Source organism: Salvelinus fontinalis, chromosome 37 (genome assembly GCF_029448725.1).
Source record: "Salvelinus fontinalis isolate EN_2023a chromosome 37, ASM2944872v1, whole genome shotgun sequence".
Taxonomy (NCBI): Eukaryota; Metazoa; Chordata; class Actinopteri; order Salmoniformes; family Salmonidae; genus Salvelinus; species Salvelinus fontinalis.
In genome coordinates this window covers 17,560,362-17,585,086 of record NC_074701.1, presented here as the reverse complement: position 1 = coordinate 17,585,086, position 24,725 = coordinate 17,560,362, and the positions used below count along the sequence as shown (strand labels likewise).

The 24,725-nt window shown below is 39.6% G+C and overlaps 1 protein-coding gene across 1 annotated transcript; it reads right to left on the bottom strand.

The window, feature by feature from the left end:
* Positions 1-1,458: 1,458 nt before the first annotated feature.
* On the bottom strand, positions 1,459-22,967 carry LOC129836279 (pituitary homeobox 3-like). Its single transcript, XM_055902225.1, has 4 exons — positions 22,704-22,967; positions 10,457-10,583; positions 4,868-5,073; positions 1,459-2,937 (listed from the first exon to the last, which is right to left on the bottom strand). The coding sequence occupies exons 2-4, from the start codon at positions 10,563-10,565 to the stop codon at positions 2,380-2,382; spliced, it is 873 nt and encodes a 290-aa protein (XP_055758200.1). The 5' UTR covers positions 10,566-10,583; positions 22,704-22,967; the 3' UTR covers positions 1,459-2,379.
* Between the last annotated feature and the right edge of the window lie 1,758 nt (positions 22,968-24,725).

Below are 24,725 nucleotides of genomic sequence, written 5' to 3'. Positions count from 1 at the left end.
AAAATGTGATGATTGATTCTTCATCAGTAATAAATGCAAATATTCTTTCATAATATTTATTATTCTTTCCACTACCACAGAGAGACTGTAGGCACTCCTGGATATTTATAGTGGGTAAAAGGAGATGTGGATTGCTTAGTGCTAAGCTGTTGTTGACTGTAATTCAAGTGATATTGGTCCCAAGGAAGTTGAAGTGACAGATAAATTATAACCTACTGATGTTGCTGGACTTCTTGACGCTGAAATGCATGCTTGAACTAAATGTGTTCATGATATGTGGGCCCTTGAAATATTTTACTGAACCATATAGGATACTGTCAGAGTACAAAAACAGTTATTCTATTCATTCCCTCTGTATTCTCAAAGGTAATCGTTATTACTTCAAGTTGTATGGATTTGTCCAGACAATGGCTTTGAACCATTGTGAATGTGTTCTCCTTGTGCTGGGCAGTTTGAACCATTGTGAATGTGTTCTCTATGTGCTGGGCAGTATGAACAAATGGGATTGGGTTGTTTGCCCTCCAATGGAATATTGATTCTATGTGTTGTGTGGAGGAGGAGACCAAATACTGTGACTGCTCCACCTCGCTCCACAGACAACTGTAGTCCCATGGACAGGCTCTTTGGACTGCTGGGAGAAGAGACAGATTTATACACACAGAGTTGTGTTGTTGAAAAAGTAGCCGCTGATAAAGAACTACACATATAGTTGCCATGTTAAAATAATTGTTTTCTTGTCTGCCTTGTAGTTCTAAGATTTGATATCTCCATTGCTTTATGCCTGCACGTTTTAGAGACTGATGTCTAACATTGTAGATATTAACTAGAAAATAGTAAGCCTACGCAGAAAGGAACAACTAAAATGTGAAAATGTAATTGTTGTAAAAGGCTGCATTGCCACAAGCTGGGCGTTCCAGGCTCAGCCGACAGTCCCCTTGGTGAGTCCGCAGGGACTCCTCCTGAAGGCTTACATAATGTTGGCACCGGCCTGAGAGATCTAAGGCACGGCCCCAAGAATTCCTCCTGTTACGTTTAGGTCAAACGTATCATTGACCAGGCAGCAGGAACATCTATATCTCTCCATCTCTCTCCAGTCCCCACGTCCCCTGTTGCATAACGTTGCCAGGGATGTGAGACAGTGTTTCCATGGCGTTGATGCTTGTTCAAGGGGAACATTGTGTGTAGGACTTGTTTATAACTCAGTCTAATGTCATAGAACACAGTGGAGGCTGCTGAGGGGAGGACGGATCGTAATAATGGCTGGAACGGAGCAAATGGAATGGCATCAAACACATGGAAACCATGTGTTTGTATTTGGTACCATTCCACTCCACTCCAGCCATTACCACGAGCCCGTTCTCCCCAATTAAGGTGCATCCAACCTCCTCTGATAGAACATAGATGAAGTCATGCAGTACCTGTAAGGGAAACTGGTGACTTTCTTTCAATAGTACTCACTTTTAGCCCATGTGTTGTTCATAAAAACACATTTTTATTATGTTAATGAGACAAAGCAGGCTACACCAGGAAAAAAGGCTTGTTTTATAACAACTGCACTCTTACATACATTTTTACAGTCATGGACTCCCTTTTTATAACACCACACAAATCTATATATTCAATGGCTTTCTTAGACTTTTCTTTAAAAAGGTTCTGATTTTGGATATTATTTCTTCTGTTTGAGACTACGTTGTGCTAGCTCCTCTCTCCTTTCTGATCTGACCTTTGACACCTGACCTTCTGAGGGGATTGGAATTCATAACAAAATTACAATTCCTAAAGGAGGTACTCATAGTACATCAACCTAGGGTCTGCTCTTGAAGAACATGCTTTTCTCATCTCCAAAGTACTACGTTTCATGGATAGTTTTGTCACATACAAAACAAAAAAAGTCCATTATATACATCCTCATATTGGAACCACAGGTCATTTTCCCGTGATGGTGGCAAGCGTCACAATGATTTCATGTTTGGCCAAGATGTTGACCACCATTGCAGTTGAAGCATCCAGGTTTTCTTCATTTTAAATTCACTCTAGTCATGCAGTCCCAAAAAAATGATATTGGATTAAATTTAGAAATCCTTTTTGACAGTTGGTCGGTTCAGCGACAAAGTCTCAGCGTATTTGAGAGAGTTCTTTGAAGCGTGGTGGTCCATCAGGGGATTTTCTTCTAACTGTTAAAGCTTATTCCTGTTGTGTAGCATCAGTTAGACAAACAGCGTCTTGTTAACTAGTCCATGGTGATGACGATGTGTGCAGTTAACTCTGATTCACTGATGGAGCATAGCAGGGACCGGGAGGAGGAGAGGAAGAGGGGGGGCAGTGGGTCTGAGAGGTCGGGGGGTACAGGGCAGGCTGGGTGGGAGTGGGTACATGTCTTCATACCGGCCGGTCCACTGCATACTGGCAAGGGCTTAGGTTGGACACTGTGTTTTGCACGGCTGGGTAGGCAAAGTTGGCGTGCTGCTTGGCCTTCAGTCGGAGGCTGGCCAGGCTGGAGTTGCAGGTGTCTCTGTACATGTAAGGACTTGCGGTGGAGGCGTAAGGGCAGGTGGCGGCGGTGACCGCCACCGAGTTCAGCGTGGAGCTATTGAGGTTGCCCAGGTTGTTGAGGCCCGAGCCGGGCACCCCGGCCACCGCCGAGGGCACCATGGAGGAGGCCATGTTCATGGAGGGGATAGAGCTGGGGGAGGAGAACATGGGCTGGGAGGACAAGGGGCTTACATTCATGGAGTTGAAGAAGGGGAAGCTCTTGGCTGACAGTGGGCTGCTGGCCAGACTCTTGGTGGCCCAGTTGTTGTATGAGTAGCCAGAGTACATGTCATCATAGGGCTGCATTAGTCCATTGAACTGGGCACCAAAGCCGTTTTTACACAGCTCAGCCTGTTGGTTCCTCTCCCTCTTCCTCCATTTGGCACGGCGGTTCTTAAACCATACCTGAGGGAGAAGGACAGAAAAGGGAAAAAAGGAAAATAGATATGGGCTTTTCTTTTCAACCTAATCTGAGGTGTTAAAAATTGTTCTGAAACACAATAACATTTTGGTTTACAATGGCTGACACTATGATTCCTTTCAAATAGTTTAGGCAAGATTCAGTATACTGTAGCTGCAGACTTTTTAAAAGAAAGAATAAGTTGAAGTGTATAATCAAACAGTCATATTAGCCATGGTTTATTAAAACAAATTATTCACTTATTTGAATTATGAGCTCCCAGTGAAAGAAATGTCAAGCTGGAGCGGTCTTCACATTTTGTCATTTTAAGGTCCTATTTTTGGAGGGTATAAAACGGATTAAAGTTTTAATGGCAAATCTAAAATGAAGGTACTTAATTCAGTTCCCAATTGGGGAAATATGAATTTGTCCCTGAGCGTTCATTTTGTGGTGGAACTTTCTCTTTATTCTCATAAAGACTTCAAAACTAATTGAGAAGCAAAATACCTTTATTATAAGAATCCAATACAAAAATGATATAAACGGACTGTGTAAAGTTAAAAATCTAATTGTATTAATCAAAATAATATTATTCACATTTTAGTTATTCTAATAAAAATTATTAAAAAGCCACCAACACTTCTCATCTCCCTCCCTCCCTTCCTTATCTAATACTGCTGTGCCAGGCATACAGTATCTAATCCAAACCGTTAGTCTGTGTCTGCCAGCCGGCAGAACAAGCATCTGTTGTGATAGTAATAGAATGCTCTGGACTATTGAATGTATGGGTACAGTGTATATAGCAGTGAATTTTCCATGGTACCCATTGACAGTAGGGGAAACCCCACTGTTGAGGAAGATTTCTCTCTCCTTTTAACATGACTCTGGGGCATGTTGTTTAGGTGTTTAGGTGTTCATGGAAACATCTGAAAGTCAAATGGTAGTTGGATGGGGGGTGTTGTGGCAAACCTTACCTCACTTCCCTAAAACTGTCAAATGATTGACACAATCAGACTCGCTGTAACCTAAGTACTCACGTTCATTGCTTACGACTCTGCTAAAATCTATTTATCAGAATTCGGACAAGCTCTGACATATTTCATATTATACATTTCATTTTATAATACTGTGTTGGTTTAATTTAGTCTGAGCTGTATTGATATTATTAGAATCCAGTCTCATTGGACTCAGGACTCTGTACTGTAAATATACATGTGCAATAGCAATTTGAGTTTTATTAAGCACATTGTATGCAGCTATGTACTGTACATACACATTTGTAGGCAAGGAAGTAGCCAGCATGGATATAGAGGGAGAGCAAGTGGTTTGTTATTCAAACATTTATTACAAACGCATTCTGTGTTAAATGCTATAAATCAAGATGACAGGAGAAGTATTCTGTATATGCAGGGGGAATCTGCGTCCATGTGGGATTAGCAGGGAACAAGTGGGGTCCTGCTAGGCATTAGGACGTGTGTGGTCTGTTGTTCTTTCAAAATAACAACCAAGACTGTGTGCTATGTGACCTTTAATCTAGCCAACATGAATTTGATCCATTACTAGGCAGGAAGGCAACGATTGTATTGTCATCCATCAAAATGTGAGCCCACCTGCTCCAGACTGGTGGTGACCAAACCTCTGGGCTTGAGGGGACATTTCAGGGTCAGGAGCAGATCCACACACTTCTGACCTTTGTGACATGTGAAGCCTAGCATTAGGTTGTTGAAGTCAAATTGCAACATTTTTAAATCTCTGCTTAGTTAGGTAAATTTGTCATCTTTTAGATATGTACCTTCAGGTGCCTTTTTACCTTCAGAATTATGTTGAAATTATATGTTTGAGTCCCACAAATGTATTGTTGAATAACACCTAAACCCTAAGGAAAGTGGGTTTGGATTATTTCACTGGCTCAGTAGTGATTCTGTGGGGACTCACCCTAACTCGTGCTTCTGTGAGGTTGGTCCACACGGCGATCTCCTCCCGTGTGCTCATGTCGGGGTAGCGGTTCCTCTGAAAGGTGGCCTCCAGCTCCTGAAGCTGCTGGCTGGTGAAGTGGGTCCTCTGCCTGCGCTGCTTCTTCTTCAAAGAGCCGTCCTCTGCATTCGACTCATCTGTCTGGTTCTGGTGGGACTTCTCTGTGTCTGGGAGGCAACAACATGGATCAGTAGTTATAATCAGAACAAAATGTGGACCCAATACATAGCAAATCCTCATTTTGTATCGCATCATAACTATCTATATTTGTTTACAATACTTCCAGACTTGCTCAAATATTTCCATTCCCATCCAATATCAAGTATTTTGCACAAGAGCAGCAATCATCTCTACAGAGTGAAGTGTCTTCCCATTAAAAAGTTATCACACTTTCCACTGTCCTCTTTATTTTAAGTGAATTAATATAATGGACATTTTATCCCATGCTATTTGAAAAATAATGTATTAACATATTTTCAAATAATATGGAAATTGTTTACAGTTACACCTACTGTATTAGATTTGTGCAGTTCTGTTTGGAATATTTCAAGATTCATTGACTGTATGTATCCTCTTCTCAGAGTTGTCAAAAAACAGATCAATAATTTAAATTGGCCCTGAAACCCATCTGGCACTAACACCAGGACCAAACAGACATGTTTTGTCTGCCCGAGATCCTTTCTCTCTTCATCTGAGTTCCGCAATTTGAGGACCCCACAGAAAGAGTGAAATTAGTTGGCTACCTAATCCCAGGGATCAGGCTTTTGTTACCAGGCAGGTTTTGGACTGTTTGGCAAGGGTTTATCTCTCTGAGAGCAGTAAGCAATAATCAGCAGGGTTTAAAAGACTCTGCAGCGCCACTGGCAAAACCAATAGGACCAGACTTTTGCTGCTATCTACCAGTAAACTGACACTGGTTTAGCCATCACTTAGGCCAAAAACCATTTTCCATCCCATGTCACAATCCAGGAGAGAGGGCAGACCTCGAAAACCTACAATAAAGAATCTCACTGATGGGAGTAAATAAAGTACATTTATTGAGCTTTTTTCTGATTACGTTGTAGTTGATCTCCAAATAGAATAAATCTTTCAACATTTTAACTTTACTCACTGACATACCGCAAATACAATGAATGTGAATAGCTGTTTTGTTTTAATGTGTAATACATTGCTAAGGGTATACTTTTAAGCAATAATGCCCGAGGGGGTGTGGTATATGGCCAATATACCACGGTTCTTACACACGACGCAACGAGGAGTGCCTGCATACAGCCCTTAGCCGTGGTATACTGGCCATGTACCACAATCCTCCAAGGTGCCTTATTGCTATTATAAACTGGTTACCAAAATAATTAGAACAATAAAAATACATGTTTTGTCATACCTGTGGTATACGGTCTGATATACCACGGCTGTCAGCCAAATCAGCATTCAGGGCTCGAACCACCCAGTTTATAAAAATCAATTGGCTACACTATACACACCTATAGCACATGGGCTGATATTGATGGCGGTGTACAAATGTATAGTAGAAGGCATATATATATATAATGTATGTGTGTGTGTGTTTGTCAAATATACCCTTGCAGATTTTGTGACAGCAACGTATTGGGTCAGACTGCTAGTCAATCAGCCAGCCAATAAACAAACCAACAAACTAACAGTCAGTTCTTAATGCCCACCACCACTTGCACAACTGATGAGACTTTTGAGAATGTCTGAAGTCTTGTGGATTTATCAACGCCAAGCACACTGCCAGACACAGTTGTTTGGCAATTCAATCTGAATTTAAAAGCTTAATCCCTTGGGCAGGCGAAAAAGCACCAATGTAGCAGCATACATACTGTGTTATGCAAATGCATGCACACATGCTTTGAAATGCATGCATACATACCCACAAATGTATGACATATATTATAGGCTATTGCCTCTCTAGGCTTTGCATTATGCACTAAGGCCCCAGCAATCTGAGGCATATTCTAATCACTAGGAGTGTCCTTGAGAATTGAGAGGCTTTGTTTTGACTAACTATACTTTTGTGAAAGAAATTTATAAAATTTCCAGCTACATAATCAAAAATTATGCCTATTGGTAAAGTATGCCTATTGTAACGAAGCCTCTAGATCTATACTGTACAGGTACAGTATGTGTTTGTCATTTATAGAAGTTTTACTCATTTTGAAACTTCAGATGCCACTTGAGTGAGTGTGCTAATGCCCATGTGCCATTTGTCATTTAATAAGGCCTAATTTAATAAAAATCGCCAATATGTATTACATTTCTGCATTTAGTGGATACACAGGTTAGGGTTCTCATAATATGTATCCAGAAGGATATACATGATTATTTGTTCAGTGTAAGCCTATATCTTTTTTATAAACTGGATTCCCATGACGGTGGACACCTGGGTCTCAACTCTGAAATATTACAGTGCCTTCAGAAAGTATTCACACCCCTTGACCTTTTTCCACATTTTGTTGTGTTACAAAATGGGGTTAAAATTGATTTAATTGTCACTTTTTGTCAACAATCTACACAAAATACTCTGTAATGTAAAAGTGGAAGAACAATTCTAACATTTGGAAAACATGAATGAAAAATGTAACCCTAATATGTCTTGATGAGACAAGTATTCAACCTCCTGAGTCAATACATGTTAGCATCACCTTTTGCAGAGATTAGAGCTTTGAGTCTTTCTGGGTACATTTCTAAGAGCTTTCCACACCTGGATTGTACAACATTTGCCCATTATTACTTTTCAAAATTATTCAAGCTCTGTCAAATTAGTTGTTGATCATTGCTAGCCATTTTCAAGTCTTGACATAGATTTTCAAGCTGATTTAAGTCCAAACTGTGACTAGGCCACTCAGAGACATTCAATGTTGTCTTGGTAAGCAATTCCAGTGTATATTTGGCCTTGTGTTTTAGGTTTTTGTCCTGCTGAAAGGTGAATGTGTCTCCTAGTGTCTGTTGGAAAGCAGACTGAACCAGGTTTTCCTCTAGGACCTTGCCTGTTCTTAGCTCTATTCCATTTATTTTTATCAACAACAAAAAACTCCCTAGTCCTTGCTGATGAAAAGCATACCCATAACATGATGCAGCCACCACTATTCTTGAAAATATGGAGAGAGGTACTCAGTGATGTGTTGTGTTGGATTTGCCCCAAACATAACACTTTGTATTCAGGACAAAAAGTTAATTGCTTTGCCAAATTTGCAGTATTACTTTATTGCCTTGTTGCAAACAGGATGGATGTTTAGAAATGTTTTATTCTGAAAAGGCTTCCTTATTTTCACTCTGTCAGTTCGGTTTTTAAATGTTCATTTCTTATTTAACCTTTATTTAACTAGGCAAGTCAGTAAAGAACAAATTCTTATTTACGGCCTACACCGGCCAAACCCTAACTGGGACAACGCTGAGCCAATTGTGCGCCGCCCAATGGGACTCCCAATCACAGCCAGTAGTGATACAGCCTGGAATCGATCCAGGGTCTGTAGTGACGCCTCTAGCACTGAGATGCCGTGCCTTAGACCGCTGCACCACTCGGGAGCCTATAGGTTAGTATTGTGGAGTAACTCCAATGTTGTTGAGCCATCCTCAGTTTTCTCTTATCACAGCCATTCAACTCCAACTGTTTTAAAGTCACCAAATCCATGAGGGGTTTCCTTCCTCTCCAGCAACTGATTTAGGAAGGACGCCTGTATCTTTGTAATGACTGGGTGTATTTATACACCATCAAAAGTGTAATACATATCTTCACCATGCTCAAAGGGATATTCAACGTCTGATGTTTTTTCATTTCTACCCATTTACCAATAGGTGCCCTTCTTTTCGTGGCATTGGAAAACCTCCCTGGCCTTTGTGGTTGAATATGTGTTTGAAATTCACTGTTCAACTGAGGGATCTTACAGATAATTGTATGTCTCGAGTACAGAGATGAGGTAGTCATTAAAAAATCATGTTAAACACTATTATTGCACATAGAGTCCATGCAACGTATGTGACTTGTTAAGCACATTTTTACTCCTTGCCATAACAAAGGGGTTGAATACTTATTGACTCAAGACGTTTAACCTTTTCATTTTTTATTCATTTGTAAACATTTCTAAAAACATAATTCCACTTTGACATTAAGGGGTATTGTGTTTAGATCAGTGACTCAAAATCTAAATTTAATCAGTTTTAAAATCAGGATGTAACACAACAACAAAAAACTGTCAAGGGGTGTGAATACTTTTTGAAGGTACTATAATATTTTAGAGGTGAGGCCCAGGTGTCCACCATCATGGGGATCCAGTTTATTTAAAAGATATAGGCCTACACTGAACAAATAACCATGTATATCCTTTTGGATACATATTATGAGAACCCTAACCTGAAATGGACATTGAAAAAGAAACTCATTGTTTAACTTTAACTATGTCAATATCACAAGAAAGAACAATGAATGAATTATGGTTTATTTTTCAATATCTAATTTCAACTAGATCAAACTTTTCTAGAATGAATATTCCATAGTCAGTGAACAATACAAGTACGGTACAGTACATTGGACATATTGCCTCTTGATATTTGGCCCCCACACACCTCGTTATCTTGATGGTTTTAGTGCGTAATCCGTGGTTCATATACAGTATATGCGGGTTCTCCTAAATCCCTGCACTCACTCAGGGCCGTCCATTTCGGAGTAAGTTTACATTAGTCACACTAATGGAGTCTGTTGCAGACCCTGGATCCACAGAGATTTCATCTATTAGACCGCACGGGTATCACAAATATTAGCTTTGTCTCTCTGTCAAATGCCTAATTTGTTATAAATTGGCATGCAGGCGGTTAAAATGCAGAGGCAGATATTTAGCTTTCAAGCCTGAGCAATCGTAGTTGCTCGGGATATTATTGTATGTCTAGGCCTATGACATTCGGCTATATTCCGTTCATCACACACAGGTATGTTTTAGCTTATTTTTTAGGTTTCAATTGAGAGTTATTAATAGACCTACAGCATATCGGCGTGTAAAGACACGCGCACGACAAAATGCCAAAAAGCTCCGCCAAAGCGTAAGGGGTCCATGCCAAATGTTTACAATAGCTTCCATTAAAGTCTATAGTCGCTGCAGTTAATAACTCTTGCTTTATAAAAGCCAAACGAGAAGAATAAACGTGCAACTTGAGTTCATTAAGGAAAATAACAATTATATATTGTGAATCATAGGAATATGGGCTGTAGGTCTACAAAATAATAGCAAGCCAATTAATATTATGGTTGAAGTGATATCCACACAATCACGCACATTAAAGGCGACAATTAATAGCCTAATAGCTATTGCAAGCTAGAAATTCGTACTGGTGTTATTATTATTATGATTATGATTATTATAGCCTATTAGGACATTATGATTCCCATTATTATGATCAAATTATTCGATTGGTTTAGACCCACATGCATCAACATATATGCCTATTCTTCATCCAAAATGTCAGTCTGAGGACTAGTAATCGGTCAAACACTCATGTAGACAAAGCATTTGCAAGGTAAACGTGGAAACTGACCGCTGTTGTCTTGGCCTTTGCATCCCTGATCATGTTGAGGCGTTCCAGAGTCCGAAAGCGATAGCGCTGGGCTACGGGCTTCACTGTCTGTCAGAAGGTTAAAATCCATAACCCCGGCCGCCAGGCTCTGCAAAAGGAAGGCAATACGTTTCAATATTAGTCAATATGGCTAAATAATACAAGTATCCTCATAAGTTTAGACCTCCAACCGAATTGGCATGACAAATAAATAACAAGAATAGAAAATAACATCCGAAAGAACAACTAATGACAACAATAATTATGTTAATAATCATTTAATAATAAGCCTAGATATGTAATATAAGAAATTGCAGTTCTGACATTTCCATGTCAACACAAATTAACGAGGGAATCTGCTGTCTATGAATATCACAATTCTCTTAACTTTTTAAAATGTGTCAAACTGCTAGTGCTAATCATGGGCTATATGCCTACTGAGCAGGCTTTATAATATTCTCATATTTTGATAACATTCAGGTTGCTGATTGACTTTATTTTTATTTGTTTTATTTATTTAACCTTTATTTATCGAATTAAGGACATGAAACGGTCCATCTGTGAAATAACTATTTGATTAAATGTAGGCCTGTATTCCGTGGTAATTACTACGAATGTGTTCTGTTAGTTCTATTTGTGTTCCTTTGCAGTTATGTAGTTAAAATATATGGAGACCGTTCAGATCTAAATAGCAACCTCGTGAGGGAGACTGATACGTAATAGAGCCTAAAATAACAGGTCGTTTATTTATACAAGCGCAGTTAACACCTTGAAGATATGGGGACACAATCACTCCCTCAAAGCTTCTTGAGATTTATGATGTCGTGGCTGGGTTTAACGACGGGGTAGGTTCCAATCCACTTAGCCGCCTCTCAACTCGTTTATGGGCACTCCCAAAATGGGAGCTGCACCTAACGTGCATGGTTCATACCAAATAAAATAAAATGCTCAAAACAAATTGTATTTGTCAAATGGGCCGAATACAATATTTTAATACTTTACCGTGAAATGCTAGGAAGCATTTCCTAACAATGCAGAATTAAAAAGTAAGAAAAATTAACAAAAGAAAAAAAGAAATAGAAAGACAATACAATTAAAATAATGAGGCAATCTATGTACAACCAGTACAGACAGGTGCCTAGTCAATGTCCAGAGGTATGAGGTAGTTGATGTAATTGAGGTAGCTGAGGTAATTGAGGTAATATGTACATGTAGGTAGGGGTAATAGTGTCTAGGCAATAAGATAGTTAATAAACAGTAGCAGCAGCATATGTGAAGAGTGTGTGAGTGTGTGTGTATGTGTGTGTGTGTGTGACATCAATACATCAATATATATGTGTATTTTGTGTGTGTGGGCATATGCAGTGTGTGTGTGTATGTGTTGGAGTGTCAGTGTGTGTGTGTGTGTGTGTGTGTGTGTGTGTGTGTGTGTGTGTGTGTGTGTGCGTGCGTGCGTGTGTGCGTGCGTGCGTGTGTGTGTGTGTTGGAGTGTTGGAGAAAATAAAAAGGGTGTAAATGCAAATAGTCCAGGTAGTCGGTAGATTAACTGTTGAGCTGTTTTACGGCTTGGGATTAGAAGATGTTCAGGAGCCTTTTGGTCCCATACTTGGTGCTCCAGTACTGCTTGCCGGGTGGTAGCAGAGAGAACAGTCTTTAACTTGGGTGGGTGGAGTCTTTTACAATTTTTAGGGCCTTCCTCTGACACCGCCTGGTATAGAGGTCCTGTATGGCAGGGAGATCGGCCCGAGTGATGAACTGGACCGCACGCACTACCCTCTGTAACGCCTTGCGGTCGGATTCCAGGCAGTTGCCGTACCAAGCGGTGATGCAGCCAGTCAAGAAACTCTCAATGGTGCAGTTGTAGAACTTTCTGAGGATCTGAGGGCTCATGCCAAATCTTTTCGGCACATCGGTTTGAGTGTGTCAAGAACTGCAACGCTGCTGTGTTTTTCATACTCAACAGTTTCCCATGTGCATCAAGAATGGTCCACCACCCAAAGGACATACAGCCAACTTGATCAATTATGGCAAGCATTGGAGTCAACATGGGCAAGCATCCCTGTGGAACACTTGACACCTTGTAGAGTCCATGCCCCGACAATTTGAGGCTATTCTGAGGGCAAACGGGGGTGCAACTCAATATTATGAAGGTATTCCTAATGTTTTGTACAGTCAGTGTATATATATATATATTTTATATATATATATATATATATATATATATATATATATATATATATAGAGAGAGAGAGATAGAGAGAGAGAGTGTATACACAGTTGAAGTCAGAAGTTTACATACCCTTAGGTTGGAGTCATTAAAACTCGTTTTTCAACCACTCCACAAATTTCTTGTTAACAAAGTCGGTTAGGACATCTACTTTGTGCATGACACAAGTCATTTTTCCAACAATTGTTTACAGACAGATTATTTCACTTATAATTCACTGTATCACAATTCCAGTGGGTCAGAAGTTTACATACACTAAATTGACTGTGCCTTTAAACAGCTTGGAAAATTCCAGAAAATGATGTCATGGCTTTAGAAGCTTCTGATAGGCTAATTGACATCATTTGAGTCAATTGGAGGTGTACCTGTGGATGCATTTCAAGGCCTACCTTCAAACGCAGTGCCTCTTTGCTTGACATCATGGGAAAATCAAAAGAAATCAGCCAAGATCTCAGACAAAAGATTGTAGACCTCCACAAATCTGTTTCATCCTTGGGAGCAATTACCAAATGCCTGAAGGTACCACGCTCATCTGTACAAACAATAGTACGCAAGTATAAACACCATGGGACCACGCAGCCGTCATAACGCTCAGGAAGGATACGCGTTCCGTCTCTTAGAAATGAACGTACTTTGGTGCGAAAAGTGCAAATCAATCCCAGAAAAACAGCAAAGGACCTTGTGAAGATGCTGGAGGAAATGGGTACAAAAGTATTTATATCCACAGTAAAACGCGTTCTATATCGACATAACCTGAAAGGCCGCTCAGCAAGGAAGAAGCCACTGCTCCAAAACCGCCATAAAAAAGCCAGACTACGGTTTGCAACTGCACATGGGGACAAAGATAATACTTTGTGGAGAAATGTCCTCTGGTCTAATGAAACAAAAATAGAACTGTTTGGCCATAATGACCGTCATTATGCTTGGAGGAATAAGGGGGAGTTTTGCAAGCCGAAGAACACCATCCTAACTGAAGCACGGGGGTGGCAGCATCATGTTGTGTGGGTGCTTTGCTGCAGGAGGGACTGGTGCACTTCACAAAATAGATGGCATCATGAGGCAGGACAATTATGTGGATATATTGAAGCAACATCTCAAGACATCAGTCAGGAAGTTAAAGCTTGGTCGCAAATGGGTCTTCCAAATGGACAATGACCCCAAGCATACTTCCAAAGTTGTGGCAAAATGGCTTAAGGACAACAAAGTCAAGGTATTGGAGAGGCCATTGCAAAGCCTTGACCTCAATCCCATAGAATATTTGTGGGCAGAACTGAAAAAGCATGCGGAAGCAAGGCCTACAAACCTGACTCAGTTACACCAGCTCTGTCAGGAGGAACGGGCCAAAATTCACCCAAATTATTGTGGGAAGCTTGTGGAAGGCTACCAGAAACGTTTGACCCAAGTTAAACAATTTAAAGGCAATGCTACCAAATACTAATTGAGTGTATGTAAACTTCTGACCCACTGGGAATGTGATGAAAGAAATAAAAGCTGAAATAAATCATTCTCTCAACTATTATTCTGATATTTCACATTCTTAAAATAAAGTGGGGATCCTAACTGACCTAAGACAGGGAATTTTTACCTGATTAAAATGTCAGGAATTGTGAAAAACAGAGTTTTTCAGTAGTCAGACCCATAACTCAGTACTTTGTACAATCACTTTTGGCAGTGATTACAGCCTTGAGTCTTCTTGGGTATGACGCTACAAGCTTGGCACACCTGTATTTGGGGAGTTTCTCCCATTCTTCCAGACGTGACGCTTGGCATTCAGTCCAAATAGTTAAATCTTGGTTTCATCAGACCAGAGAATCTTGTTTCTCATGGTCTGAGGGTCCTTTAGGTGCCTTTTGGCAAACTCCAAGCGGGCTCTCATGTGCCTTTTACTGGAGAGTGGCTTCTGTCTAGCCACTCTGCCATAAAGACCTGATTGGTGCAGTGATGCAGAGATGGTTGTCCTTCTGGAAGGTTCTCCCATCTCCACAAAGGAACTCTGGAGCTCTGTCAGAGTGACTGTCGGGTTCTTGGTCACCTCCCTGACCAAGGCCCTTCTCCCCCGATTGCTCAATTTAGCATAATGTAAGAATTATGGAGACCACGGTGTTCTTGGAGACCTTCAATGCTGCAGACATTTTTTGGTACTCTTCCCCAGATCTGTGCCTTGACACAATCCTGTCTCAGAGCTCTACGGACAATTCCTTTGACCTCATGGCTTGGGTTTTGCTCTGACATGCACTGCCAACTGTGGGACCTTATATAGACAGGAGTGTGCCTTTCCAAATCATGTCCAATCACTTGAATTTACCACAGGTGGACTCCAATCAATTTGTAGAAACATGTCAAGAATGATCAATAAAAACAGGATGCACCTGAGCTCAATTGAGTCTCATAGCAAATGGTCTAAATCATTATGTCATTTCTAAAAACCTGTTTTCGCTTGGTCATTATGGGGTATTGTGTGTAGATTGATGAGTAAAACTATATATTTAATCAATTTTAGAATAAGGATGTAAAGTAACAAAATGTGGGAAAAACTAAGGGGTCTGAATACTTTCTGAATGCACTGTATATATACACTATATGGTCAAAAGTATGTGGACACCTGCTCATTCCAAAATCATGGGAATTATGGAGTTGGTCCCCCCTCTGCAGCTATAACAGCCTCCATTCTTCTGGGAAGGCTATCCATGTTAGAACAGTGCTTCTGTGACTTGCTTCCATTCAGAGCATTGGTGAGGTCGGGCACTAATGTTGGGCGATTAGGCCTGGCTCGCAGTCTGTGTTCCAATTCATTCCAAAGTTGTTCAATGAGGTTGAGGTCATGGCTCTGTGCAGTCCAGCCAAGTTCTTCCAGACCGATCTCAACAAACCATTTCTGTATGGACCTCGCATTGTGCACAGGGGCATTGTCATGCTGAAACAGGAAAAGGCCTTTCTCAAACTGTTGCCACAAAGTTGGAAGCACAGAATCGTCTAGAATGTCATTGAATGCTGTAGCGTTAAGATTTCCCTTCACTGGAAGTACGGGGCCTAGCCCGAACAATGAAAAACAGCCCCAGACCATTATTCCTCCTCCACCAAACTTTACAGTACTTTACAGCACTGAGCTCTTCAGTAAGGCCATTCTACTGCCAATGTTTGTCTATGGAGATTGCATGACTGTATGCTCAATATAATGTGGTTGATATAGCCAAATTTGAAGGGGTGTCCACATACTTTTGAAGGGTTGTCCACATTGTAGAATACTATGAAATAATTCATATGGAATCATGTAGTAACCAAAAAAGTGTTAAACAAATCAAAATATATTTTATGTTTGAGATTCTTCAAAGTTGCCATCCTATGTGTTGATGACAGCTTTGCACACTCTTTGCATTCTCTCAACCAAATTCATGACCTAGTCACCTGCAATGCATTTCAATTAATAGGTGTGCCTTGTTAAAAGTGAATTTGTGGTATTTCTTTCCTTAATGCGTTTGAGCCAATCAGTTGTCTTGTGACAAGGTAGGGGTGATATACAGAAGATAGCCCTATTTGGTAAAAGACCAAGTCCATATTATGACAAGAACAGCCCAAATAAGCAAAGAGAAACGACAGCATCATTACTTTAAGACATGAAGGTCAGTCAATCCGGTCATGAGGACCGCCCCAGGAAAGGAAGACCCAGACTTACCTTTGCTGCAGAGGATACGTTCATTAGAGTTAACTGCACCTCAGATTGCAGCCCAAATAAATGCTTCACAGAGTTCAAGTAACAGACATCTCAACATCAACTGTTCAGAGGAGACTGCGTGAATCAGGCCTTCATTGCTGCAGAGAAACCACTACTAAAGGACACCAATAAGAAGAGGAGACTTGCTTGGGCCAAGAAACACGAGCAATGGACATTAGACTGGTGGAAATTTGTCCTTTGGTCTGATGAGTCCAAATGTGTGATTTTTGGTTCCAACCGCCGTGTCTTTGCAGAGAAGGTGAACAGATGATCTCGGCATGTGTGGTTCCCACCGTGAAGCATGGAGGAGGAGGTGTGATGGTGCTTCGCTGGTGACGCTGTCTGGGATGTATTTTTTTAAATTCAAGGCACACTTAACCAGTATGGCTACCACAGCATTCTGCAGCGATACACCATCCCATCTGGTTTGCGCTTAGTGGGACTATAATTTGTTTTTCAACAGGACAATGACTCAACACAGCTCCAGGCTGTGTAAGTGCTATTTGACCAAGAAGGAGAGTGTTGGAGTGCTACATCAGATGACCTGGCCTCCACAATCACCAGACCTCAACCAAATTGAGATGGTTTGGGATGAGATGGACCACAGAGTGAAGAAAAAGCAGCCAACAAGTGGACAGCATATGTGGGAACTCCTTCAAGACTGTTGGAAAAGCATTACAGCTGAAGCTGGTTGAGAGAATGCCAAGAGTGTGCAAAGCTTTCATCAAGGCAAAGGTTGGTTACTATGAAGAATCTAAAAAAAAGAAAAAAAAAGTGATTACTACATGATTCCATATGTGTTATTTCATAGTTTTGATGTCTTCACTGTTATTCTACAATGTAGAAAATAGTAAAAATAAAGAAAAACCCTTGAATGAGTAGGTGTGTCCAAACTTTTGACTGGTACTGTATATATATTTACATTATAACAGCAGTATAATTGGTCTTTGCCTTGTACCAGAATTATTGAGGTAACACTGACATATGTGCCATAAGGGACTGTTTGAGTGTATGTGTTTAAATCAACATTTTCATGCCAATCTCTGTCACTCTATAAGCCCCTCTGTGGCTGTGCACCCTTTAACTCCTCTGGTGTGTCTCTGTGAACTATGATGTGAACGAGTCACATGGTGGCCCATAGTGGCATAACATTGAATCTCACTCACATAAGCTGAATACTTACTGGGGAGACTTGCTATTATATGTGGTACACATTTCCCAGTCATTTTCATTCAAGTACTGTACTGGTTAGGGGCTCTGATCTGATCAACCAACTTGCTGACCATCAACATTTGCAGACTAACTTGATGGAGAGCTCGTTGTCAGTTTGAAAGGTAAACTCAATAAGTCCTCAAACTGAGTCACCACATCAAGCAAACACTGGCTGTACTTCCGTTTCCCCTTCTTTTCATTTCTTCAGAACATTCCTGACAGCCCTCTGCTCATCGATGTGAATGCCTCTGCCCTTGACATCTCAGAAGAAGGCCTACATGATGAAACCTCATCTCCATACAGATAAGCCTAACAGAAATATTTGTATTGCACTTCAAAGGTTTAAAGAACTGCACGGATAAAACAAAGTGTTTATGATATGTCGTGTTGGTCGAGACTTTAAGATTGGAATTCACCGTGACAGAAAAAGAAAGTGAGTCCAACAAAAACGATACACTTACAATCCCTTCTGTTCAAGCATGTTTAAAGTTGCCATGCATCATGTTTTTTGAAGTTATAAATGACTATCTAATTTTTTTCAAAAGTACTGGTTGGATATCAAATATAAAACTTGATGTTGTTTGGTACAAGTAGACAATGATAAATACATACTTATGTCAATGTAGTTCTCTCCTCAATTTGTCAGAATCTTTATTCCCATGTGTATTATACTCAAACTATAACACCATCACCCTTAGACTCCCACATGACATCCATGACTTATAAATGTAACACCCCAGGAAAGCTTTTGAAGAGTAATGACCAAGTAAGCCCATATCTAATCACAATGAGGGAAACTGGAAGACACAGGAGGGAGTGTTGTGATCATGTCCGTATTGCTCTAATACAGGTTAGAATGATACATGTGAAAAGTGCCGTGCAAAAGCTGATAAATAGATATTTATCCTTCACAAAGTATAAAGCATGTAGGAATATATTATTCTATGGTGTTAGTATCTTTCCCAGTGGCGGTGTTCTGCCCCTGAAGGAGAGAAGGGAGATGGAGGATAAGGTCAATTCTCACAGAGAGATTGCTTTCCAAAATGTACTGCTTCTGTGTTGAGGCTAGCTATATTACGAATGAGGTTCTGATATGGTTTTGTGGGCTAAAGTTGACTTGCAGGTCTAATGGTATTTCAGTTGATTGTACTTTACAACCAGTCTAAAATGATATAAAAGATTATGCTGAAATCAATACAATTACTTGTCAAAAGTAAGTAATCAAATATAATTATTGCTTTTGATTCTCTATTGTGTAAGCTTGTTGAAATCAAAAGTCAATATGTGCCTTATAGGACATATCTGTTTGGTCTACAACAAAGTCCTAAACTGAAAAATAACCCAGTCTCATTGCAAAGCAACCCACAGCAAAACTCAGAGAATAGTTGCCTGACAGAGAGCAACAGGTGCTGTCCTTTGCTTTGTGTGTAGGGCTATGCCACCAGAGAATAACAGTATTTTGGTCAGAAATATGAATTTGACACAGTCAGACACATATCCACTTTGACAGTGATGTATGGGACCGTGTCAGAGCAGTGCTGAGAGAGGTTGGGAAGTTTGGCCGGGAGTGCGGTAACACTCACCCGTCATTTTGCCTAGAACAAGGTGTCAGTGTCCCCTTCAGAGCCGCGACATTATTATATTTCATATTCCAAATCAAGTCCCTTCCCTAGAATTAGATAAGGCCAACAACCCATCATGGGTCTAACAAGGACACATTGATAAAATGGACACTAAGCTTTTTTGAATTTCAAGAGACACTGAATGGAATGTCCCGAGGTCACCCCAGATTTACAATAATGTTGTGTTATTTAGTGCATGTGCATTCATATTATAAAGGTTATCCTTAGTCATAACCTAATGACTATAGGTGCAATATCCTATATGTTTATAGGGTATGTTATGATGATGACTTAGTTAATTACCAATTCATTTCGTTCATTGTTATCTGCTTTATATTTGACAACATCTGTCACAATATCAACCAATTACTTCACCTAACATCTCTGAAAATATAACATTTTCCCTATGGTGGCTCCTTTATTTTATCATAGAAATGTGCATAAATGTGTAGGCCTACAGTTGAGAATGTATCCTTTCCTACAAGTTAAATCTGAGATGCCTGATTATGTTGTCAAAAGTCATGCACTCTATTTCAATCCATAAATGACTCATAATTAAGACATATTGTATATAACCAATTGTTCACTCATTGAAATAAGTAAAGTTAAGCTAGTCACTAAATGTGTACAATGGTAATAATACATGTATTATAATAGGAATAATTACAACAAATCATGATACTATTCATAGTCAGATTATAAATCATTATTTTTTTCTTGTTCAATAGTCTACAAAAAGGCCTACTAATGTTGATATAGCTGTTGGCTATATCAGATACTTGATCGTAACCTGACATGCTGAAATGCTACAGGCAAATTGCTTGTCTGACAAACATAACCCGTAGCGATTGACTGTGTAACCTTGGTAGTTCAACAACTTTATTAGAATTACTGTGATGTTTTCTAAGGACTTGCTCTCGTGCTCGTGCGCCATGCATTGTTAAATGGGGAGCAGTGCACCACCACTCACCATCCACATTCAACCTCTGTGTCCCTCTGTTTTCTGTCTCCACAATGCGCTTTAAGAGCATAAAACATTGCTGTAAGCACAGATGGGAGTGCACGTTCACTCATATGAACAGAATGAAGTTTAACTCGTGTTTAACTCTTTGCGCAAATCAACATAAATAGGAGTTGATGCGAGCTGGGGTCTCTAGTTTGCACAAGCAGAGCGCTTTGCATAAGCAGTTGCCTATACGAAATCGGTCTCATTAAAATATACATCTGATAATAATAAAAATGGAAGCAGAAATCCTCTAATTTTTCAGGAGATTGCTGGTTCCATCTGTTGTTACGGCAGAGGCAGACTGCTTACATTTCCACGGACTTGTGCATTAGCCTTGGAATTATTCATAAACGCGTTGAGAATTAATTCCTTGGATTAAGACTTGATTAAGATGTGTGTCACTTTGCTGTCTGAGAACATATTAAGGGCCTTCTCGAGGAGGCGGCAGATGGAATTTCGGCCCAATGTTTGTAGATGTTAATTTCTCCCCTCCTAACATTAATTTGCATATTACTGGGAGTGGCAAAGCATGAACTCGGATTTCTCAATGTCCCAAGTTATTTTCGGAGCAATTTATTCGATTTTATGAAGTCCATTTTATTATTATTATCATTATTAGTCTATTATATTTTCTATTTACCAGAACATTTTAAACGTGCGCATATATGTTTTATTACAGATTATTTGCCACTGAAATGACTGAGCTGGTAGGCCATGTGAATAACTTTATAGCTTTGTCTGGACGTTCAGATTCACAATAAATTGTTCAATTAATAAACATGAAGCAATCTGAAATAGGAGCAATTAAAAACATCAATTGTCCTATATCTACATTTTGAGTGAAATGTATAATGCTAAATAATGCTAAATCTAGAGGTACCTTACAAGTACACAAATACACAAATGATCACATTATCTTGATCTTTAACTTCACATGTGATGTGGAACACGTGTCAGACTGAAAACTACAAAATAACATGCAATAAAAAATCATCGATTCTTAATAAGTTATAATGGTTTGCCATTTGACCTCTTAAAATCGAAAAAATAGATTGACACTTGTTGTTCAACGTTGTAGGCTACTACTGAAAGTATTATTTTCTTATTCCCACAGAATAAATATTAAAAAGCCAATTTATATACCCCTTTTAAAATACCCCTGTATAAGCCCACCATACAGAACAGGCCAAGATGTGTAAGACACGTTGCTATCAAATAAATTAAATAAATTATGATTGTCATTCAAATTTCTGCATGACATATATCTAAAGAAGTTTTCAATTATTGTAAACATATTAGGTTATAGTGTTAGAATGAAGTAATATAGTTGAATTCGTAATAGCCTATATCCTTTTAAGGCCTATGTTTTCCATGACTTAAAAGGCCACAAACATGGACCCAACAAAGGATTGTTAGCCTATATGAAACAATAGCAGTGATTTATACTTAAATATATGCTCGAAAACAAACCATGTTCAGGGATGATTGAGCCCACGCATGTTTGTATGGAGAGAGTTCCGAGGCTTAGACGGGAGAGGGTAGCTCTGTTTTTCTTTCTGAGGTCTCTTGTCGCTCGGGAGCACCTGCCACCTATCAATTTCGGTAGTTCCCCAAAAATGTTTGACCTCTGAAATAGTCTCACAGAAAGCGCCTCCCATGCAAGACAAAATCATACGAGTTGCATTTCGAAAGAGTTTATCATTTGGACAAACAATGGGAAAAATGTGTCAGCATGTATATCAATTCTGATATATTAAATGCTAGTAAACAAATATATTTATTTAGCTTTAGAAAGATGGAAACAGACTTATTTTTCACCTGAATTAAACCAAATTTACATTTCACAAGAGGAGCATAGGCAAGGTTTAAAAACGTTTAGCCTTTACCCACTAAGACATTAATCAAGGCCAATATTAGAGATCATTTTAGATACATTGTGGTCTACACTTTCAATGTTATTGTCATGGTATACAGGCTAGGCCTAATAGATGTATGTTTAATTCAGATAAGGGTTTGCATTATGGCTATGGTTATAGTAACAGAGTGCACTCTTATATGGAACCTAACTTTGAGTTTGTAAAGCCAGATGTGACACATCATCATCATCATTAATAATGAACTAAACTTTTAACATGAGTCTATTTCTTTTACCTTGGTCAATGAAAGTTTAACCACGCAATGAAAGTTTGACTTAAATCATGTTAACGGACTTACCGAGTATCCTAAACCTTTGGTCAATAAATTTTGAGTAATTTGCTGGTAACGCTTGAGTTTGTAAGGTGGCAGTTTCAGACTAGCAACACTAGTACAACAATGTATAGGCTTCGTTATTGATTGATACTTCAAACAAGGGAAATCTACTCATTTGCTTGCCTACTGCACATGCTGTCATAACAGACACAACCACGACATTTGGAGTTGTACTGAGAGACTATCCTACTTGCACTTACATGAAATCCCGGTCTGGTTAAATTAATCCCCCGAAAAGGCAAGCTTGATGTGGGTTAATGGTTGTCCGAATGAGATGTTGCTGACATGAAGAAAGTTCCTCTGTTTGTAAAGTAAAAAATCGTCAGTTTCCCTCTTTCAATGCTGTCAGACATGAAGGCAGTCGAAGAGTGAAGGCTTGATCCCCATACAGCGGTGGGACTGACTTTATGCTAAATATCTTTTGCGACAGGTCCACTGCAGAAAGGACTGCCCACTTCACCGCTTTTACTTGCCCGGTACCAACTCCACGGTGCGCGCTCGGGCGCAAGCAACCCGCACACACACACACACACACACACACACACACACACACACACACACACACACACACACACACACACACACACACACACACTCCCTTTCTCTCTCTCCCTTTCTCTCTCTCTCTCTCTCTCTCTCTCTCTCTCTCTCTCTCTCTCTATCTTGCAGCCATGCACCCTCACATGACTGCGACGTCTCCCCGCCACTTTTCTCTGTATTCTCGGCTTGCGTAGCTTTTCGCTTCGCTTTGTCCAGGTGATATCGAGCTGAGTCAAAGTAGCCAATTATTTTATTGTATTTCAATTTCATCATTACGACAAACGCATGGCGACAAATACTTTAGAAGAACAACGTCTCTTTCTTGGATGTATCATTATTGATATGTGAATAAGGCTACAACGTGACAGCTACGTGTAGGTTAAACAGGTATTGAGGGTTGTCAACCTTCCACGCACGGAGGAACGCTCAGTGCCATAGGGAGGAGGGGAGAGAACATGGACTAAAATAATATTTGGTACTCCTGTGCATTAATAGAACCTACTAATCTTATTTAATAAAAAAAAAAATCCAGATAAACAGCTTTCCCCTATCTGTGATTAAGTAATTCATTGATGATGCAAATTATGAAGTTTGCCAAAGCATTTTAATTCAAAACTTAGGATATCCAATATGGAAGTTCCAGAATAAGATGATCAGCCAAACAACACCCATGCACTTCCTGATGACATTGTGTGTATTGAACCCACTGCTGACAAATTCTTCCTGCACAGAAAATTCTCCAGTGTCAAATCAACACTGAGTGTGTTAAATGTAACACTGTCCCAGTGTCTATATGGTCCACATTTTTCAGTGTTAAATTAACACTGCGATTAGTGTAAAGCCTTATTTGCATGTTTCCTTGCCCTTGCCTTTCGAGTGAATGGTACAGTTACTACCCATGATTGTATTTGTTAGTGACAGAGACATCGTTGTTGCATTCATTAATTTCTAGCCCTGTGGCCTTCACCAAGTGAGATCCTAAGTGAATATGTTATCATTAAAATTCAATGGTTTTAAGACAATACCATAGATATTTCACAAGGCCTTATTTTGAGGGCCTAGTTTTACCCTAATACAGTGGCCTGAAACTCATGGTTTACATTCCACATCAGACCTGCAAGTCACATTATGCTGGCTTGCAAAGGGATGTGAAATTCCTATTGGAATCCAGCCAAAGTGGGGATATCCAACATTTATAGTTTCTATTCACCCACAATCTACATTCAGAATGACTGCAGGGTTGGGAAGACTATAGATTACCTCAAGCATGTAAACTGGAACAACCATTTCAGTAACCGGTGCAATAAGTCCAAGAAACAGATTATTTATATTTGAGTAGCATAAGATTAATTACTCAATCAAATATATGCAAAACCAAAGATATTGAAACAAACAATTCTAAAAATCAACCTGCAATAGAACATTATGGGAAATATGATAATGATGGGCCTGGCTTTGGTTCAACTCTGGTTATTAACACCAACACTGTGGTTATTTTATGCCACTGAGTGTTCATTTAACTCTTACAAAGTTAATTTAACTCCTGAATGAAAACTAGAAATGTTAAACTGAAAAATCAACACTAGTTAACACTGGCCAATTTGCTGTATGTGTCCTTTGTCATTTACCCAATGGCAATCCAAACTGTATAGAAGGACTACCTTGTACATATTCATAATTTT

Coding starts and splice junctions, on each gene's coding strand:
- LOC129836279 (XM_055902225.1), bottom strand. CDS start 10,565: ATGGATTTTAACCTTCTGACAGACAGTGAAGCCCGTAGCCCAGCGCTA. Junction 5,074..10,456: donor CAAAGGCCAAGACAACAGCG/GTCAGTTTCCAC, acceptor GTTGCCTCCCAG/ACACAGAGAAGTCCCACCAG. Junction 2,938..4,867: donor TCACAGAAGCACGAGTTAGG/GTGAGTCCCCAC, acceptor CTTCTCCCTCAG/GTATGGTTTAAGAACCGCCG.